General features: G+C 40.6%; 1 protein-coding gene across 2 annotated transcripts in view; it reads right to left on the bottom strand.

Annotated features, from left to right (window-relative positions):
* phf19 (PHD finger protein 19) overlaps window positions 1–20,283 on the bottom strand; it is a 158,763-nt gene that overhangs the window by 55,120 nt on the left and 83,360 nt on the right. For both annotated transcript variants that reach the window (XM_039764401.1, XM_039764402.1), the window contains exons 7-8: window positions 16,395–16,490; window positions 9,896–9,964 (exon numbers count right to left, since the gene is read on the bottom strand). In XM_039764401.1, the coding sequence (XP_039620335.1) occupies window positions 9,896–9,964; window positions 16,395–16,490 (165 nt within the window). The remainder of the gene's footprint in view (window positions 1–9,895; window positions 9,965–16,394; window positions 16,491–20,283) is intronic.

Raw genomic sequence — 20,283 nt, 5'->3', positions numbered from 1 at the left:
GAGGTGGTGCAATCTGGCAATGGCACCAAATCAAAATCAAAGAGGCAGGCAGCAGTCTTATACCAGGAGAAAGGAGAACATGAGTTGACAACCCATAAAAATGTTCCAGAAGTTGTAGTGAATGAAACTGGCAAACGTCCCTGCTTTAAAGTTGTCTCGGAAGTGGCTTTTAGTTTCCTCTTAAAGCAAAGGGTGGTGCCAAAGGCAAAACACAGCAGAGATAATGTCAGGAACATGTAAAAGGGAAAAGTCAAATGTACTGATCTTCAAAAGTTCAAGTAAGCAAAAAATGTCCTTACTTCTTTCTCTCTGTCATTTCTACCTTTACGTGGGGTCTATGTGCTTGATCAACCTACTCCAAACAGCCTAGTACTGCATGTCCTCCTCAGTCAAGCCCTTTTCCTTCAGATCTTCTTTTACTATATCCACCTTTGGCCTCCCTCACTTTCTCTTTTCCTGGACTTCCATTCCCAATACTCTTTTGCCCACACATTCCTTGTCTTTCCTTGTCACATGTCCATACCATTTCAACTTCCTTTCCTGTAATTTTTCAGATTTCTTTCCCACTTTTGTTGTATCTCTGATTGTCTCATTTCTTGTTCTGTCTTTATCTTGTAACTTCACAAATTCATCTCCACATTGTCATTTCTGATACATCCAACTTTTTCTTGTATTGCCCCTGTCTTAGCTCCACACATCATTACTGGTCTTACCACTTTCTTAAACACCTTACCTTTAACCTTCATCTTAAATCTTCGATCACACAACACTCCTGACACCTTCTTCCAACTGTTCCATCCACACTGCACTCTATGGGTTATCTCTACATCTAGTGTTTCATCTTAAACTACCATTGATCCTAGATATTTAAATGTATCCACTCTTTTCAAAAGCACTCCCAGCAGGCTAACTTCAGAATCCTCATCCATCCGTCCATTCTCTTCCGCTTATCCGAGATCGGATAAGCGGGGGCAGCAGCTTGAGCAGAGATGCCCAGACTTCCCTCTCCCCGGCCACTTCTTTTAGCTCTTCTGGGGGAATCCCGAGGCGTTCCCAGGCCAGTCAGGAGACATAGTCCCTCCAGCGTGTCCTGGGTCTTCCCCAGGGCCTCCTCCCGGTTAGACGTTCCCGCAACACCTCACCAGGGAGGTGTCCAGGAGGCATCCTGATCAGATGCCCGATCCACCTCATCTGACTCCTCTCGATGTGGAGGAGCAGCGGCTCTACTCTGAGCTTCTCACCCTATCTTTAAGGGAAAGCCCAGACACCCTGCGGAAGAAACTCATTTCAGCTGCTTGTATTTGCAATCTCGTTCTTTCGGTCACTACCCATAGCTCATGACCATAGGTGAGGGTAGGAACGTAGATCGACTGGTAAATTGAGAGCTTTGCCTTACGGCTCAGCTCCTTTTTCACCACGACAGACCGATGCAGAGCCCGCATCACTGTGGACGCCACACCGATCCGTCTGTCGATCTCACGCTCAATTCTTCCCTCACTCGTGAACAAGACTCTGAGATACTTGAACTCCTCCACTTGGGGCAGGATCTCGTTTCCAACCCTGAGAGGGCACTCCACCCTGAGGACCATGGTCTCGGATTTGCAGGTGCTAATTCCCATCCCAGCCCCTTCACTCTCAGCTGTGAACCGATCCAGAGAGAGCTGAAGATCATGGCCTGATGAAGCAAACAGGACAACATCATCTACAAAAACCAGTGACCCAATCCTGAGTCCACCAAACCGGACCCCCTCAACGCCCTGGCTGCGCCTAGAAATTCTGTTCTTAAAAGTTAGGAACAGGACTGGTGACAAATGGCAGCTCTGGCGGAGTCCAACTTTCACTGGAAACGCGTTTGACTTACTGACGGCAATGCGGCAAAGCTCAGACGCCGGTTGTACAGGGACCGAACAGCCCTTATCAGGGGGTCTGGTACCCATACTCCCAGAGCACCCCCCACAGGATTCCCCGAGAGACACGGTCGAACGCCTTTTCCAAGTCCACAATACACATGTAGACTGGTCGGGCAAACTCCCATGCACCCTCCAGGACCCTGCTAAGGGTGTAGAGCTGGTCCACTGTTCCGCGACCAGGACGAAAACCACACTGTTCCTCCTTAATCCGAGGTTCGACTACCTGACGGACCCTCCTCTCCAGGACCCCCTAATAGGCTTTTCCAGGGAGGCTGCAGAGTGTAATCCCTCTGTAGTTGGAACACACCCTTCGGTCCCCCTTCTTAAAGAGGGGGACCACCACCCCAGTCTGCCAATCCAGAGGCACTGTCCCCAATGTCCATGCGATGTTGCAGAGGCTTGTCAACCAGGGCAGTCCTACAACATCCAGAGCCTTGAGGACCTCTGGGCATATCTCATCCACCCCCAGGGCCCTGCCACCAAGGAGTTTTTTGACCACCTCGGTGACCTCAGTCCCAGAGATGGGGGAGCCCACTTCTGAGTCCCCAGGCTCTGCTTCCTCATTGGAAGGCATGGGATTGAGGAGGTCTTCGAAGTACTCCCCCCACCGACCCACAACGTCCGAGATGAGGTCAGCAGCACACCATCCCCACCATATACAGTACTTTGTACTTTTTGACACTGCACTGCTTCCCCCTCCTGAGACACCGGATGGTGGACCAGAATATCGTCAAAGCCATCCGAAAGTCGTTCTCCATGGCCTCCCCAAACTCCTCCCATGCCTCAGCAACCACCGAAGCCGCATTCTGCTTGGCCTGCCGGTACCTATCAGCTGCCTCCAGAGTCCCACAGGCTACAGAAGCTGATCATCATTCAACTTCATATATTCTGTCTTCTTCTTCCCATTTATCTACAATCCTCTATCTTCTAAAGCCCTTCTCCATTCTTCCTCCTTCCTCTCCACTTCATCTTTTCTGGTGCTACGCCAGAACTGTTTTTCTACTATTTAGATTTTTTGTTACGATTAACTAAATTACAAAAATGTTTTTTACATTTTCTAAGTAATTACGATATGAGTATAAAATCCTTGCCATGCTATTCTCTTAAATAGGAAATACGTGATGAAGTCAGGAGTAAGAGCAACATTCAATCACGAGAAAAACAATGGATGCCGTCTACGATAAAGTGACTGTACCAAATGAACACAAAATAGGGGTTCCCACAAGAAAAACAAACAAGAAGATAATGCCATAGAGAAATCACTGTCACAGTGGTAAAATACATTGAGGGGTGTATAAAGAATTCATAAATCTACAAAATGAGCAATAAATGGAAAAGAGGGATATCAACAGCATAGTTCAGTGATGAAGCTAAATGTGTCATGATTTTCGTAGTAGGACAAACTCTATCTCTAGTATAAAATGACAGCTTATTTGTCCAATTCCTGTAAAAAAAATTTAACCCTAAGCAATCAAATCATTCTGTAAAGACAAACACCAAGTGCTTCATTCAAAAACTAAGCTACAAAAGACCACCCCTAGGGGGGTGAAAAGTTGCCACAGAGGGAGACAGGCAATAAGGTGAAGAGCACAGCTGGACTTCTTTTAAATTGAAAGACTCTCACAAAAATATTTTTTTCTGAAAATGACATGGATATGCTGTTTTTTTATAAAATGTGTACAATATTAAGATGCTAAATCAATACTCAAGAATATTCTTGGCTTAAAAACTGGCATAACTGACAGAATATTTTAAAGCGTTTCTTTTCATGTTTGGAGGACTTCCCCGTGGATGTGATTTTAAACTGCAAGAACAGGCATGGCATTTTTGTAAATGTAGAAAAGCTGGTGTACTTTAGAACACAATTCGCTATAGCAAATTAATGTTTCATGGTTGTAAAAAAGTTATTTTTCGACTTCAAAAGTACCAAACCAGTGTGACCAATTACACAACACATACAAAGTATGAGCACAGGGTGTCGTGTGTGTAGATAGATACATAGATGGATAGATAGAGTTATGTGAAAGGCACTATATAACAGATAGATATGTGAAAGGCACTATATGATAGATAGATAGATTGATATCTGTAGACGCATACTCATCTGAATCTGTAGATACAGTATGTATGTATGGTATGCATACTGTACGTGCCTGTATGTATTGTGATAGATGGCCAGGGACCTTGCCCCACCGGGAGACCTGAAGAATCAGGGGACCGGGAGAGGGGCCATTCCTACTCTGGGATGCAAGATGGCAGCCCTCTGGGATTGCATGCGAACCACGGTGCTGGGACCCTGTGGGGACCCGCGGCCACTGCCAGGGGGTGCCTGGATGGTTCCAGAGCCATGGACTGCAGCACTTCCGCCACACCAGGAAGTGTTGCCGGAACAGGAACCAAGTACACACCGGAGTGCTTCTGGGTGCCCATGCAGCACTTCTGCCATACCGGGAAATGCTGCAAGTAGGTCATCAGGAGTGCACCTGTCAGAGGATGAAGCTTGTGTGACAGGAATGGAGGAGGCAAAGGAAAAGAGAAGGAAAAGAGAGGACTGTGAGTTTCAGCAGTTTGGTGCACTGTGATGTGTGCAGGAAGAACTGTAAATAAAAATGTATGTGTTCTGGGACATTCTGAGTCTGTCTCTGTCTGTGTTCCGGGCATCTTTCACAGTATCTACTAGCGCGTGAACAGCTGTGCACAAATCAGTGTGCTTGATTGTGGTTGCAAACCCACAAAACTACAGTACATTATTTGTGTGCTTGTGTGTCACTGTACATATGTCAATGTCAATTTATTTTTAAAGCACCTTTAAATGCGAAAAGTTAAACCAAATGCTATACAATACAATAAAACACAAAAATCTAAAAATGCTAATTAAACGTATGTAAAAGTAAAATAGTCAAACTGCATACAAAGGAAACATAAAATAATAGAAAGAGGATGGTCTCGAGAACTGCAGGAAAGCCTTAGAAAGCAAAGGCACTAACAGAAGAAGCAGTTCTAACAAACAGAGACAGACTGTTCCAAAGCCGCGGGGCAGCTACTGAAAAAGGCACAGTTCTCCCTTTGATTTCTGCCAAGAACAGGGAACAGTCAAACGTGGTTGTCCTGAAGACCTTAAAGATCTTGAGGCTGATGCTAGACAAATACAGTGAGTTATTAGGGAGCCAGATCATGCAGAATCTTGTAAACCAAAAGCAAAGTCTTGAAATGAATTCTGTTGCTCATGGGAAGCCAATGGAGCTTGGCTAAAATTTGTGAAACACAATGCCACCGGTGAGCATGCCGGCAGCTGCGCTCTGCGCTAATTGTAGCCGAGCTAACACAGGCTGATTAACACCCAAGTAAAGTGCAGTAATCCAATCGTAAAGCAATAAAGACATGAATAACTATCTCTAAGTCCTTCAAAGAGAGAAAAGAAGAGAGCTTAGAAATTAGTTTGAGATGATTAAAGCTGCTCCTGACAACTGAATTTATCTGACCCACAAACTTGAGCTCTGAATCAATAAAAAAACTGCAGGATACAATACTTCCAAATGCTAAATTCAAATTCTTAACTTTACTAGTATTGCCAAAAACAATCAGCTCACTTTTGTTTTCATTAAGCTGAAGGAAACTCCCTGCCATGCATGCATATGTGTGTGCAGATACTATACCTGTGCTCACAAATGTGTACTCTGCGGCCTGGATATGCAATAATACACATATCAACATTTTTGAGTGTGCAGTTTGTCAATTTACGTACAATACAGAGCGGGGGTGCTCAGTTACAGTCCCTGAGGTCCACAGTGGTGGTAGGTTTTTGCTTTAACCAGTTTCTTAATTAGAACCTATTTATTTAGTATTAGGGTGTTGTACTATGTTAGCCATTATGGATTGTGGCGGATGGCTGCGGGTATTGCCCAGATGGGATGCCTGAAAGGACCGAGAGATGGACTATACCTCCCCTGGACCACGAGAGGGCAGCCGCCCTGGTCTGTATGGGGGCCACGGAAACCAAGCATGGAAGCTCAATCCTATTGGGGCCCATGGTCACCACGGGAGGTGACCCGGGGGATTGTGGAGCCCTGGATCTCAGCACTTCCGCCATACCTGTAAGTGCTGTTGGAAGGAATTCCAGGGACACTCGGAGTGCTTCCAAGTGCTCATGCGGCACTTCCACCACACCAGAAAGTGCCGCCGGAAGATCGTCACAGAGCATGTGGAGCACATCCGGGTGATTATAAAAGGGGCCACCTCCCTCCAGTCAGAGAGCCGGAGTCGGCAGGAAGAAGACGGAGCTTGAAAAGAGAGGAGTAAAGGTGGCAGAAGGAAGTCCAAAAAGGAGATTGGCGATTGGTGCACTGTCACTATGTTGTGTGCTTAAAAGAGAATTAAAAAGTGTGTGTTTTCGGGACATTCTGTGTCTTCCTGTTTGGGTCTGGGCTGAACTTCCACCGGATGTAATGAGAAGTCTAGCAAAATGGCACCTTCAGGCAAGAAGAAGGGGTCTGAGCTGCCTCAAAAGCTTGCACATTGTAATCTTTTTAGTTAACCAATAAATGTTGTCATTTTACTTGACTTCACTTTACTAATACAGTAAAGAATTTATTGGGTTTAGTTTTAGCCAACTTGCTTGTTGCAATTCAAAACCCTTAATTGCTTTTTTTAATTTTAAACTGCTGCATTTGGGTTGTAACTGTCGCCTGTTTTCTTAACCTGCCATCAAATAATTGTGAGATGCAAACGACAAAGACATGAGCAGATCTCCAACTAATGTGCTTTCATTTAAACCTGCGCACATGAATCACAAAGTGTCTGTGTTGATAAAATGTTTTGAAATTGAGAGAAGGAAAGGACCATAAAACATATGAATAAAGATCAAAGAAAACAAAAAATACACAATTTTTGTCTTGTCAGAATGCAAGCACTAAAAAGACATATAAATTAAACAAAAAAAACTTAAAAATGACATTATCTGTTAGGCCCACCTTCTAATTATGAAACTGGTTACAACAAAAAGCTGCAGCCACTCCTGGCTATAATAAGAAATAAATTAGAAAATTACCTAAGCCAATATTTTAATTATAATTGATTATACTTAAAATTACTTACATGTTATGTATAATATATATTAGAATAATATTAACATAGAATATACATTATTAAATAAATATTATCTTCTTTTATAATACACTACCATGGCTGTCCGTTTGTCTGTCCAGGATTTTGAATCATCCATAGCTTGCAAACCGTTTGACCTACTGACCTGAAATTTGGTACACATATACTACGTGTCGTCTACTATTGGCTTTCGGGGTGATGAATGAACCTCCAAGGCTATTCCTCTTATTCATTTTTATTTTATTTTATTGTACAGTAGAATCAACTCTCTGCAGTATGCAGCAGGGCGGACTTGTGGCGCATGTGTATGGGTGCTGTTCTCATCCCTACCACCTTCGCCGTCACTTCCTCTACCTCTTCATATCTTAAATCATTCTTGAGGCAGATTGAACACTTAAGTGCCAGCTTAAGTAAAAAAGAAATGAAAAACATACTCAGTTATTACAACACAAACACTGAGTTAATCAGTTTTAATGTGAAAAGATGCCTACAGAAGAAAAGAAGAGAAGTGGGCTGCTAGGGTGGAGAAAAGAAAAGCTGCTCACGAAGCATCAAGCGCATCAACTTCTGAGCAAACGAATGGTAAACGTACTGAGAAAGAGAATGAAAACAAGGAATGATTAAGTCAAGTGGATTCACTGCACGTTATCGTGCAGTACGCTGTTACTGGTATTTTATAATTGATAATAATTTATTAATTACTATGGGGCTTTGCCCCCTGTTCGCTTTGCACAATCACTCCCCCTCCCCTCCGCCTACACATTGCGCCAACCACTTTGCGTCTCTGCCGCTCGCGTTGTGAAGAGGGGGGCTGAACGCACCCCAAGGAGATGAGATCGCTCCTCTGACACCCCCACTTAAACGGTGATACAATGGGAAACACAGTTTTTTTTACCTCCTCTTTGCTTGATCAGCTGCTGGCTTGCTGCTGCTGCTGCCGTGCAATCTGCATTTCACGCGGCACACTTCTGTTATGTCACCTATGTCCATATATTCGATCTCTTTTCACTTTTACCTTTTCATCAATATCGCATTGAATTTTGATTCCATGTTTGGAATTACATTGTGACAACGCAACATATAACTAACTGCCCGTGAGTGAATATTGTTTCTTTCTTCTACAAGAAATGTGTCTGACATAACCACGCAGGACTTTTCCAAATCTGTTTAAATAAGCGCTTGTCGTCTCGCGGGACGTGAAAGTGTATCTGAGACAATCACGTCTTGTCTCCTTCCAAGATTTTTTTTATAATAGAGAGAAGATATTAAAATTAAAATAATACACTAACAATCAACCTAACCCTAATTCCCTCATGGAATTAATAAAGTTTATTTGATCTAATCTAATCTAATCTAACATACTAAACAGCAGCCAGCATGGGTTTATGAGACCAAGGTCCTGTCAAATTAGCCTTTCAGATTTTTTTGAAGATGGAACTGGAATTGTTGACAAAAAAGCATACAACATAATTTATGTAGACTTTCAAAAAGCCTTTTGATGTGTTTGTCACACACCAAAGATTAGTTGATTAACCAGCAGGAGACATAGTGTGCAGATAAGAGGAGAATGGAGAGAGGTCATCAGTGGAGTGCCTCAGGGGTCTGTCCTTGGACCGTTACTTCTTTTGATTTATATTAATGACATTGATTCTGGGATAGTTAGTATAGTTATGGGTTTATGTTGACACAACGTTTCCATCGACTAAGCAATGAGGTGAGGTGAGGTTAGGAGCACGCACTGATACAGTGCATTGCCGCACCCACCAGACGACAAACCAACTCAGGATCCAGATTAGGACCTGAGTGCAGCCATGCAACAGGTGAAACCTCAGCACCATACTAGTTCAGATGGAGTGGAACAGTGTGAGGGTTTTTATGGTGGCTGAAGTGCCAATTCTGCCACCAACCCCAAAGTTTTTCCCTGCAGGTTGGAGGGCATACATGCAGGGGTGGATGCAGATTAACGTCATGCCCAGGACGGAGCAATTGCAGGTTAAGGGCCTTGCCCAAGGGCCCAACAGAACAGAGTCCCTTTTGGCATTTACAGGATTTGAACCGGCAACCTTCTGATTGCCAGTGCAGACTAAGCAAAGCAGAGAAGGCAAAAGAAATGTTAGGTTATATCATAAAAATTGTTGAATTTAAGTCAAGGTATGTTATGCTCAAATTATATGATGCACTAGTAACACCACATCTGGAGTATTGTGTGCAGTTCTGGTCACTAAAGTACAAGAAAGACATAGCAGCATTTGAAGTGGAGAGCAACCAAGTGCATTATGGGACAGATTCAGACAATTAAAGCTGTTTAGTGTCACACACAGAAGACTGCATGGGCCCTAACCCAGGTATTTAATACCCTCAAAGGCATTGATAAAGTAGATCCAGCAACATTTTTTCAGTTTAAGGGTGAATCATGTACTCAAGGACATCAATGGACTATAAGGGGAAGTGCATTTAGGACAAAAGCCAGGAAACACTTCTTTATACAAAGAGTTGTGGGACTTGGGAACAAACTACCAAAACATAGAGCTGAAGCAGAAACCTTGACAACCTTTAAGAAGAATCTGGATTAGAAATTGGGACATCTTAGCTATTAGCTAAACAAAAACAGGCTTGATGAGTTGAAGGGTTTGTCAAATTTCTTATGTTTCTTATGTTCCAGGACCGTGTTATGGTGTTTGAATGTGTTTAATGTACACATTAGTGTGTATCAGTGAGCATCAATAGCAAGTTCACACTTGATTATGGCTGTGCATGTACATATGCCTACAAGTACATACTGGTGTTTTAATGTGTTTCAGTGTGTCAGCCAGTCAGTGTACAGCATAAGTGCAAGCTTGGTAGGGAGCATGCATAAGTGTGTATGTAAGAGCTTTACTTACCACCTCAGAGATAGTCGCCTGATGTACTCTGCACCTTGACTGCACACTGAACAGATGAATAAATAAAACCTACGATGAAAAACAGAAAGTCCTGTTTAGTCCATGTGCTCCAGGCCCCGCCACACCATGTTCTGTATGAAAAAGGTCCTCCACAAATACATTTTCTGGTGTAGTCAGGAACACGACGTTGGCATTTAAAAACAATAAGAGGCTACAGAGACCTGGGCTCATCTATTCCTGAGGATTACAACACTTTACACTAATGGCCTGGAGCCCCTCAGGCTCTGTATCAATGGGCATCTCTGCTAAGTTTCTTGGTGTACCCAGCACTGTACACATATAAATCTGTATATTTATTAATTTGAGGTCTACTTTACCAGAGATTCCATAAAGTATAGACCTATTGATTATTTTAAGAGTTGACTAGTAGACCACCCCTCTTCTGAAGCCCATAAATCATTTTGGTTTAATAGAAAAAAAAAATACAAGCACAAACAGAGCTCTTGCCTAAGGTTAGCTATTTAGAAAATTTCTTTTAATTGAGTGGTTACATGAATTGCTGCAGTAGGGAACCAGCAGGTACAAATTCAAAGCGGGTGATCATGGGGCAGCCTTTTGAGGTTCTCAAGGCGAAGAGAGGTAGATGAAGTGTCATTAAGTCAGCAGGATGGACTGAGACATGTGCTTGTATCTCTAGCCAGTGTTTGGCATTTCTGCTTGAACTGCTCCAAAGCTTGGATGAATATAAAGAGACCTGTTAAATGCTGCTAGAGGGCGCTGTGATGCAGAAGAAGCAGGAACGACACCACAACATTCTGGATACATTTACTACATCCAAGCATTTAGTAGAATGGTTAATTCATCTGTTTTTATTTAATATAGTACCTTTCATTGTTAGCAACTCTCTGCAGAAGCACAGAAAATATTTTAGGAGAAATAATTTAGAAAGCCGTGTTTATGTAAGGGGCAGTCACTCTTTAGTGTTTACCTGACAACCAAGGAGAAGGAAAACCCAACTCATAATTTAAACATAATGTAAAAAAAAAGCCATCACAATAATGCAGTTTGTCAGTTTTTAACAGTTGTAATGATTAACATCATCATCACAGGATCAGTGTAAAAGCTCGATCAGGCTGGCTACACAGCCATTACATAAGTATTAAATGTTACATAAGCAAATTGCAAATATCATTAGCCAATGTTTAGGGAACCTCAAAAGTGCTGGGATTCACCAGGACAGGGAAAAGTATATACTTATATAAGGTATGCATATAATTTTTTCATTTTATTTTTATTTATGAATTACTTATAGTGTTAAAGTTCGGCTTTGTCTCTATTTGAACTTTGCACACAGTTTGCCTGTTTAATTATGTTAAGCGTTTTGTTATTTCTGTTAATGATACTGCTTTTATTAATCTCTTTCTTGTCATGTTAGATTTTAATTGAGTTTGTTCTTCTTTGTGAATTATTATGGAATGATATTTTTTCTTTTTTAATTATGTTAATTTGTTTCTTCTCGTTTTATGTTGAGCCTGTGGAGAAGTAGGGACCTCCCTATCCTGCAGCTAATTAGCTTATTGGGCTGCCACTTGAGCCCCTACTGAAAGACTTCTTAGGCCTCAGGCTAACTGCTGGGCAGTGCTGGGAGTTACGCTTTAAAAGTAATGTGCATTAAATATAAAGATTACTTCTTTAAAGTAATGAGTAACCTAATGCAATATTTATGTTATTAAATTAAAAACGCCTTCTTTAGTTTAAAAAAGAAAATAAAACAGATGTGTTACTATGGAAGCTTATTCCTGCCATTCCAAATAAAATTTTTAAAAACGGGAGAACTGTCACCTTTTTTCACAAAGACATTGCCTGCTGCTGTAAATGTAACATCATGTATGAGAACGCTCAGGGGATCCCATGACAGCTAGTGAAGGAAGAGTGTAAGCAAGCGCGTTGCGTGCAATCAAGTGAAAAGAACTGACCAAAAGTTGTAAGTACGCATTTAATACTGTAAGTGCGGAGAGGTGGATTTTAATTGGCCCACTCTGGGGTTACATAGAGCCAGTGATCATTACAGCAGCACTGGTGTAAGGCAAGAAGCAAACCTCAGGGACTTTAAGCAGGTCAATTGCAGGGTTCAATCACACAGGAGATCAAAAAAGAGAGTGTGCTTTGTGCATTTCACTCATGGAAACCTATAAACGACGAGTCAGTTTAGTTAGAATCCATTTACTTGCTATGGATTTTCTGCAACAGTGTGATCTGGTAGCCCAGCGGCCAGTATTCATAGCGCCAATCATCGGTGTTTTGTGTTAGGGATGGAAAAAGGAAATGGATGTTATTTACTTCACAGCACATGAAGGACTAAACATATTCAGAAAACAAAGAAAATCATCAAATTTGTCAGTGTAGATTTATGAAGGTTTGTATATGGGTTTAGGATTTATGCTGGTCAGTGAAATATGTAGTTTTTCATACATGAGAGGAAAAAGTAATGCACTTTTTGTAACACTTTACGTTTTATAATAATAATTTTTGACATTAAATATTGTGCTTTTCTCACTACTCAAAGTGCTTCAGTGAGTGAGGAGCCACCAATAATGTGTAGCATGCACTTGGACGATGTGACGGCATCCATTTTTGTGCCGCTACACTGACCACACATTAGCTGGTAGATGGTGAAGTGGTGAGCCAATAAGAAAAAGGGGATGATTAAGGGGCTAGGATGGGCAATTTACCTGGGACATTTGGGTACGTAGGATGCCCAGGGATCTTTAATGACCACAAAGTGTCAGAACCTCGGTTTGAAATCTTATCTGACGGATGGTGGCATTTTTACAGCACAGTGTCCCCTTTAATAAGTAACGATATTGCATATTTAGTTACTTTTTTGTGAGTATCGAAAAGTGCAACTAAATTACTTTTAAAAGTAATTTTCCCCAAACCTGCCGCTAAGGCATTGAGCAAGTTGTTGGCTCATTTTTGCTCCAAGATTAAGATGTTAATCAATCTACATGCTTCCGTTAGGTCAGATTATCTCAGGGCACAACGTGAGCTACCACAGCTATGCTGATGACACACAGCTGTACTTATCAATAGCACCTGATGACCCTGATTCTATTGATTCACTAACACAATGTCTGACTTGTATCTCAGAATGGATGAATAGTAATTTTCTCAAGTTAAATAAAGAGAAAACTGAAATTTTAGTGATCAGCAATAATGGATACAATGAAGCTATTAGAAATAAACTGGATACATTAGGATTAAAAGTCAAGACGGAGGTAAAAAGCTTAGGGGTGATTGCTGACTGTAATCTGAATTTTAAATCACATATTAATCAGATCATTAGGACAGCATTTTTTCACTTAAGAAACATAAGTAAAGTTAGACCTCTTTTATCACTGAAAGATGCTGAGAAATTAGTTCACGCGTTTGTTTTCAGTCGACTAGATTACTGTAACGCACTCCTCTCTGGACTACCCAAAAAAGATATAAATCGTTTGCAACTAGTGCAGAATGCAGCTGCTAGAATCCTAACTAGGAAAAGAAAATCCAACACATTTCTCCAGTTTTGATGTCACTACACTGGTTACCTGTGTCATTCAGAATTGACTTTAAAATTCTGCTTATGGTTTATAAAGCCTTGAATAATCTCGCCCCATCTTATATATCGGAATGTCTGACACCTTATATTCCAAATCGTAACCTCAGATCCTCAAATGAGTGTCTCCTTAGAATTCCAAGAACAAAACTTAAAAGAAGTGGTGAGGCTGCCTTCTGCTGTTATGCACCTAAAATCTGGAATAGCCTGCCAATAGGAATTCGCCAGGCTGATACAGTAGAGCACTTTAAAACACTGCTGAAAACACATTACTTTAACATGGCCTTTTTATAACTTCATTTTAATCGTAATTTAACTTAATCCTGATACTCTATGTTCAATTCATCATAACAACTATTCATGGTGGCTCTAAAATCGGTACTGACCCCTACTCTCTTTTCTGTTTCTTTTTCCGGTTTCTTTGTGGTGGTGGCCTGCGCCACCTCCACCTACTCAAAGCTTCATGATGCTCCAACAATGATGGACGGATTAAAAGGAAGAAGTCTACGTGACCATCATCATCATCAAGCCCTTCCGTGAGAACCCTAAATCCAAAGAGGACTGTTTCATTTATGTTAGGTAGAATGCCCAGAGGGGACTGGGCGGTCTCATGGTCTGGAATCCCTACAGATTTTATTTTTTCTCCAGCCGTCTGGAGTTTTTTTTGTTTTTTCTGTCCCCCCTGGCCATTGAACCTTACTCTTATTCGATGTTAATGTTGATTTATTTTTTATAATTATGTCTTTCATTTTTCTATTCTTTAATATGTAAAGCACTTTGAGCTACTATTTGTATGAAAATGTGCTATATAAATAAATGTTGTTGTTGTTGTTGATGTTCATTTTTTCTTTTTGTCACTAATGTTCTTGGGTTTTGTTTTTTGTGATATTTGGTTGCTTGGAATATTTTTAGGCTTTGAGTTTGTATGCCTTTATCAGTTTAGGGTCTTTTTTGATAATTTTTGCATTTTTAATCTGCAAGGCCTGAATTTATTTGGCCTTTTTATTTTTGTATTATCTTTGTACATGCAAGATATAACTTCTTTGAAAATAATTTAATTCTTTATATACATATTTTTGCATACTGGAGTGCCTTTGTAACATTTTCTTGGGAATATTTATCCTTATTCATGTATGGTACATTGCAATTATGTAGACAATCTTCTGTTTGAACTCCCCAGGGTTACTTATTGTTTAATAAGTCAATTAAATTGTATTTGAGTTTGCCTTGGCTCTCACAGTTTCTCTTTTCTAATTGATGCCCAAAATTAATCGGATTAAGTGGTTCTGAGAATGTTATGTTATGTAGCCTGTAGTCATTTCACATTTTCCCAAAATCTAGGGGTGTTCAAATTATAAGACAATCAACTTAGTCTACTTTTATGATTGGTCAGGTGTAGTCACATGGTGCATAGGTCATAGTTCAGAAGTCTTCTTGTGTTTGTACAGAGTTTACGCCTGCAAGCAATTCAAACAGCTTTCTTCGAGTCCTCTGACATACACCCAGGATGAATCTTTGGAAAAATTTCCTAATGTGTTTATATTTTTTTATTGTTTAATTGAGCAGTGTTTTAGACATTGTTTCTGACTTAAGGTTATAATAGTGTATAACCTAAGCAGTAAGCAGCTTTCAGCTTAAACATATTCTGATGTTAGCCAATAATGCCTGCCTTTGAGTTAGATGTATAATATACAATTGATTGTGATATTGTCATATAAAATGTAAAAACAAATATATTTAATTTTATGGTAGATAACATGCAGTGCTATGGAAAACTATTTGTTCCCTTACCAATTCCTCTACTATTGGACTGTTTTCAAGTCTTCATCAAAAATAACTAATAGATCTATCTATGTAATCTATCGTATTAGATACAGGACAACTAAGTGAACAAATAAGATATATTTTTACTTATATCATTTACTGAATCAACAGAAGTTATCAAAAAAAAAAACAACAACATCTGTCAATGTATGTTCTTTTCAGCCATTCTGGTGTGTATTTTGAGGAGGTTGTTTGTTATAATATTTGATTATTGAGCTTCTGTAAAATGCTAAATTCTCAACCTTTGGGCAAATAAAGTAATCAATCAATCCATTCATCTATGTATCATATACTGCCTCTCTCATGTATCTATCTTCCTATCTATCTATCTATGATTATTGGGAGGAGGACATAATGGGAATATACCTAACCTTTTCAAAAGCACACTTTCATCTCCTTCAGGCAACCAGATATGGCCCGGCATTATAACACAAAATAAAGCCTTTCATGGTGACTGGACAAGCAAACACCCTGTTGAAGTGTTACTACCAAAGAGGTTGGACAGTGTGCAGTATGCACATGTTAACAAACTGTACAGCCCAATTGTTACATGTCTTCTGAGGTAGACTTTGATTTAATTATTCAAACATCCCCCTTGACACTCAGAAACGGTCAAACCCCGGTTTCTCATTAAACCATTCACATTTAGTTCCCTCCAGTCCTAACTCCTCTCTTATGTCAGCAGTTTTCTGTGAACAGAAATGGTACTGAAAACGGTGCTCAGAGCAAAGCTTTCATCTTTCATTATTCTCTGTTGCCATCATCAGCAGATCCATTCCACTGCAAACAGTTGTGCTGAATATTGCAGCAACCATGTTGTTGGTGTTCATGAGCTCTAGTGGGTTACATCTGCCTGACACATTTGTTTTTATTAATGTTTTTTTGCATTCCGGACACATTCAGAATTGATGTCTGTTCACGCTCAAGAGCTACAAATCAGAACTGAGTCACTATTAGCAGCATTGTACATAAGACATTGATACATATTATTAACCCTATTATTAGCTGACACCAGTATGACGTCCAGTTAATTAGGGATCTCTAATAGATAGACTTCCACTCAGGTCAAAAGCACACCTGTCTCCAAACATCATGGCGTCATTCAAACATTGAATGCAGGCCTCATGGAACCACTGCTTGCACCTGTAACACTGTAACATCTTCAAATACCACCTATGGAAAGAAAAAAAGAGACACATAGTTTAGATATTCAAAGTCACATCCCATAATCTATCCAAACCATAAGCTTGAAGCATCAGTAGTGGACACTTTTTATTATTTTGGTTGATGAAAAAAAATGTGCAGTCTGACCAACACCATGCATACTGACTGAGACTAAAACTTGAAACTATGCTGCTCATGCCCCCCATTAGTTTAAGATGTCCTTTTCTGTATCCATGAATTCTGTCTTACATTTGTGTATTGGAATCCATGTCATAAACTGCGCTATAACCCCTTGCCCACTTTTTCTCGGCTTGCAGCCCACAGATCCCACTGTTTTACACAGCATTATATGACAGCACAGACTCCAGAAGTTGTAGAAGAGCTTTCCCTATTCTAAACAGATGTTACTTTCATTTACACGACGACTTCTTCTTCCACGCTTTACGCATTTGTTAGGCCACAAGCCAAAGAAATCCAGAACATGCAAAGCATTAATGAGGCACTGATGTTAAGATGTCTAACCAAATGTTGCTCTGTATAACAAGGCCTCTCTTGGTCTTATATTTCATTCCCAGTGGTATTCTGCATGCAAAACCTGGGAAGTATAATTGTGGCATCCGGCACAGTGGACTAATGTCCTGTAAGGAAAATTATAAACTGCCAGTAAAAAAGTAGAATGACCATTGGCTGTCATTGTTCTTAACCAAAACTTTGATTTTCTAAACCATTTTTTGTGTTCTGGGCTCAAAAAAATGAATTGAAGAGAAAAAAAGATTCTTTTTTTCTCTTTATTTTATTATCATTATTCTGTGTTATGTCTGGAGCAAGTGAATTTCCCCTCTGTCATCAATAAAGGTCATCCAATCTACCATCTGTCTTATGAAGCACCTATCTATCTATCTATCTATTGAACATAATGTCTGTCTAGACTGACTGATGAAGAGATACGTAGATAAAAATGGCAAGCCAAACTTGAATTTCATCAAAAGCACTGGTGTACGTAAGAAATGTTTTTATAACCATTTATTACCTTTAATTAAAATATCTAAAACCATAAGAAACTATTTTTAATGAAGTACAAGATATTTTGAATTCTTCTACACGAGTTGCCGTGATAATGTTGGGTGAAAAAAATCGAACAGTGAATCAACATCAAATTTCTCGCGAAACTGAACAACACGGCCACAGAAACTTATGAAATGATAACAAGTATACAGTGATAACAGATGTCACCAACATTAAATAGGGTTACCACCCTGGTACACCAACTCTTTGCTTTGACTTCGCTCATTTATTCTTACGAAATGTACTGTGTATATATATATTTTACACATATGTATACTAATATACTGCTCAAAAGAATCAAAGGAACACTTTTTAATCAGAGTATAGCATCAAGTCAATGAAACTTCTGGGATATTAATCTGGTCAGTTAAGTAGCAGAGGGGGTTGTTAATCAGTTTCAGCTGCTGTGGTGTTAATGAAATTAACAACAGATGCACTAGAGGGGCAACAATGAGATGACCCCCAAAACAGGAATGGTTTAACAGGTGGAGGCCACTGACATTTTTCCCTCCTCATCTTCTCTGACTGTTTCTTCACTAGTTTTGCATTTGGCTACAGTCAGTGTCACTACTGGTAGCATGAGGCGATACCTGGACCCTACAGAGGGTGCACAGGTAATCCAACTTCTCCAGGATGGCACATTAATACGTGTCATTGCCAGAAGTTTTGCTGTGTCTCCCTGCACAGTCTCAAGGGCATGGAGGAGATTCTAGGAGACAAGCAGTTACTCTAGGAGAGCTGGAGAGGGCCATAGAAGGTCCATAACCCATCAGCAGGACCAGTATCTGCTCCTTTGGGCAAGGAGGAACAGGATGAGCACTGCCAGAGCCCTACAAAATGACCTCCAGCAGGCCACTGGTGTGAATGTCTCTGACCAAACAACTAGAAAGACTTCATGAGGGTGACCCAAGGGCCCCATGTCCTCTAATGGGCCCTGAGCTCACTGCCCAGCAGCATGCAGCTCGATTGGCATTTGCCATAGAATACCAGAATTGGCAGATGCACCACTGGTGCCCTGTGCTTTTTACAGATGAGAGCAGGTTCACCCTGAGCACGTGACAGAAGTGAAAGGGTCTGGAGAAGCCATGGAGAACATTATGTTGCCTGTAACATCATTCAGCATGAGCAGTTTGGTGGTGGGTTAATGATTGTCTGGGGAGGCATATCCATGGAGGGTCACACAGACCGCTACAGGCTTGACAAAGGCACCTTGGCTGCCATTAGGTATCAGGATGAAATCCTTGGACCCATTGTCAGACCCTATGCTGGTACAGTGGCTCCTGGTGCACGACAATTCCTGGCCTCATGTGGTGAGAGTATGCAGGCAGTTCCTGGAGGATGAAGGAATTGATACCATTGACTGGCCACCACACTTTCCTGACCTAAATCCAATAGAACACCTCTGGGACATTATGTTTTGGTCCATCCAATGCCAGCAGGTTGCACGTCAGACTGTCCAGGAGCTCAGTGATGCCCTGGTCCAGATCTGGGAGGAGACCCCCACAACACCATCTGTCATCTCATTAGAAGCATGCACCGATGTTGTCAGGCATGTATACAAGAACACAGGGGCCATACAAAGTGCTGCGTACAATTTTGAGTTGCTGCAATTAAATTTTGGCAAAATGGACTAGCCTGCCAGATAATTTTTTCACTCTGATTTTTGGGGCGTCTTTGAATTCAGGGCTCTGTAGGTTGATCATTTTCATTTCAAACGATGTGGCATCCTTTCGTTCCTAACACATTACCCAGTCTATATCAGTATAGATATCCAGGAGGATTTCTTTTTCCCATTGAGATCTGATGTGTTTTCAAAGTGTTCCTTTAATTTTTTTGAGCAGTTTATATATATTGATATTACAGAACACAGGCCCACTGCCAGCCTTTTCTAAAACATGGCGAGGGTTTTATCATGTGGCAATTCTTTACCTTAAGTTTACCTAGTTTAAATTGCTGCCATTGTGGCCCTCCAGGATCAGAGTGGGACACCATTCCGCTAGTTTGTTGCAGGCCCACTCACACACACACCCACACTCACGTAGGGCCAATATGGAATCATCAGTTAACTAACCTATTAAATCTAAACCTTTTGGGACATCCCTGAAGACACAAAAAGAACATAAAAAATCAAAAAACATGAAATTCAGAATGAAGACACCGGATCTTTTTGGCTGCAGTGTAAACCCATTTCTCTACCATGTACCCATTAAAGTTTAATTCTGTATTTAAATATATAAATTCTTTATGCTTCCTAAATAAACATTTAAAGAAACGTCATATTTTTTAATATAAGACTCAAGGGTGTGTTTAATTCAAGAGGATATGGTCATATTTTTCCCCTTTTATCCTTAGTGAACAGTAAGCATAACTTGCTACATGAAAAAACATAATTGCACAGATTTTAGTTTACACAGAGACAGGATTTTTATTTAATTTTTTTTTTTTTTACAGTGCTACATGATCATTCAATTTTCAAGCTGCACTTGAGCACTTTTATCTTTTGATTATAGCGTTCAAGGCTTGGTTCTTTCTATGCCAAGTTTTGGCTCCGAAAAGACAGACTTAATTCTTTTAACTTTCCTTCTTTACACAATAAGTACTTCCCACAGTGACCAGTCTGTCCTCACCAGTTAAATCCAGGGGTTTAGCACAGAAAAATAGGGTCACATGCAACGGGGGCTCCTTTATACCAACAGTGATATATCTCTGCACTGCCTTACTGGGACTGGGACAGCCA

Source organism: Polypterus senegalus, chromosome 9 (genome assembly GCF_016835505.1).
Source record: "Polypterus senegalus isolate Bchr_013 chromosome 9, ASM1683550v1, whole genome shotgun sequence".
Taxonomy (NCBI): Eukaryota; Metazoa; Chordata; class Cladistia; order Polypteriformes; family Polypteridae; genus Polypterus; species Polypterus senegalus.
The sequence above is the reverse complement of the archived record's forward strand: the minus strand, read 5'-3'. Positions and strand labels throughout refer to the sequence as shown.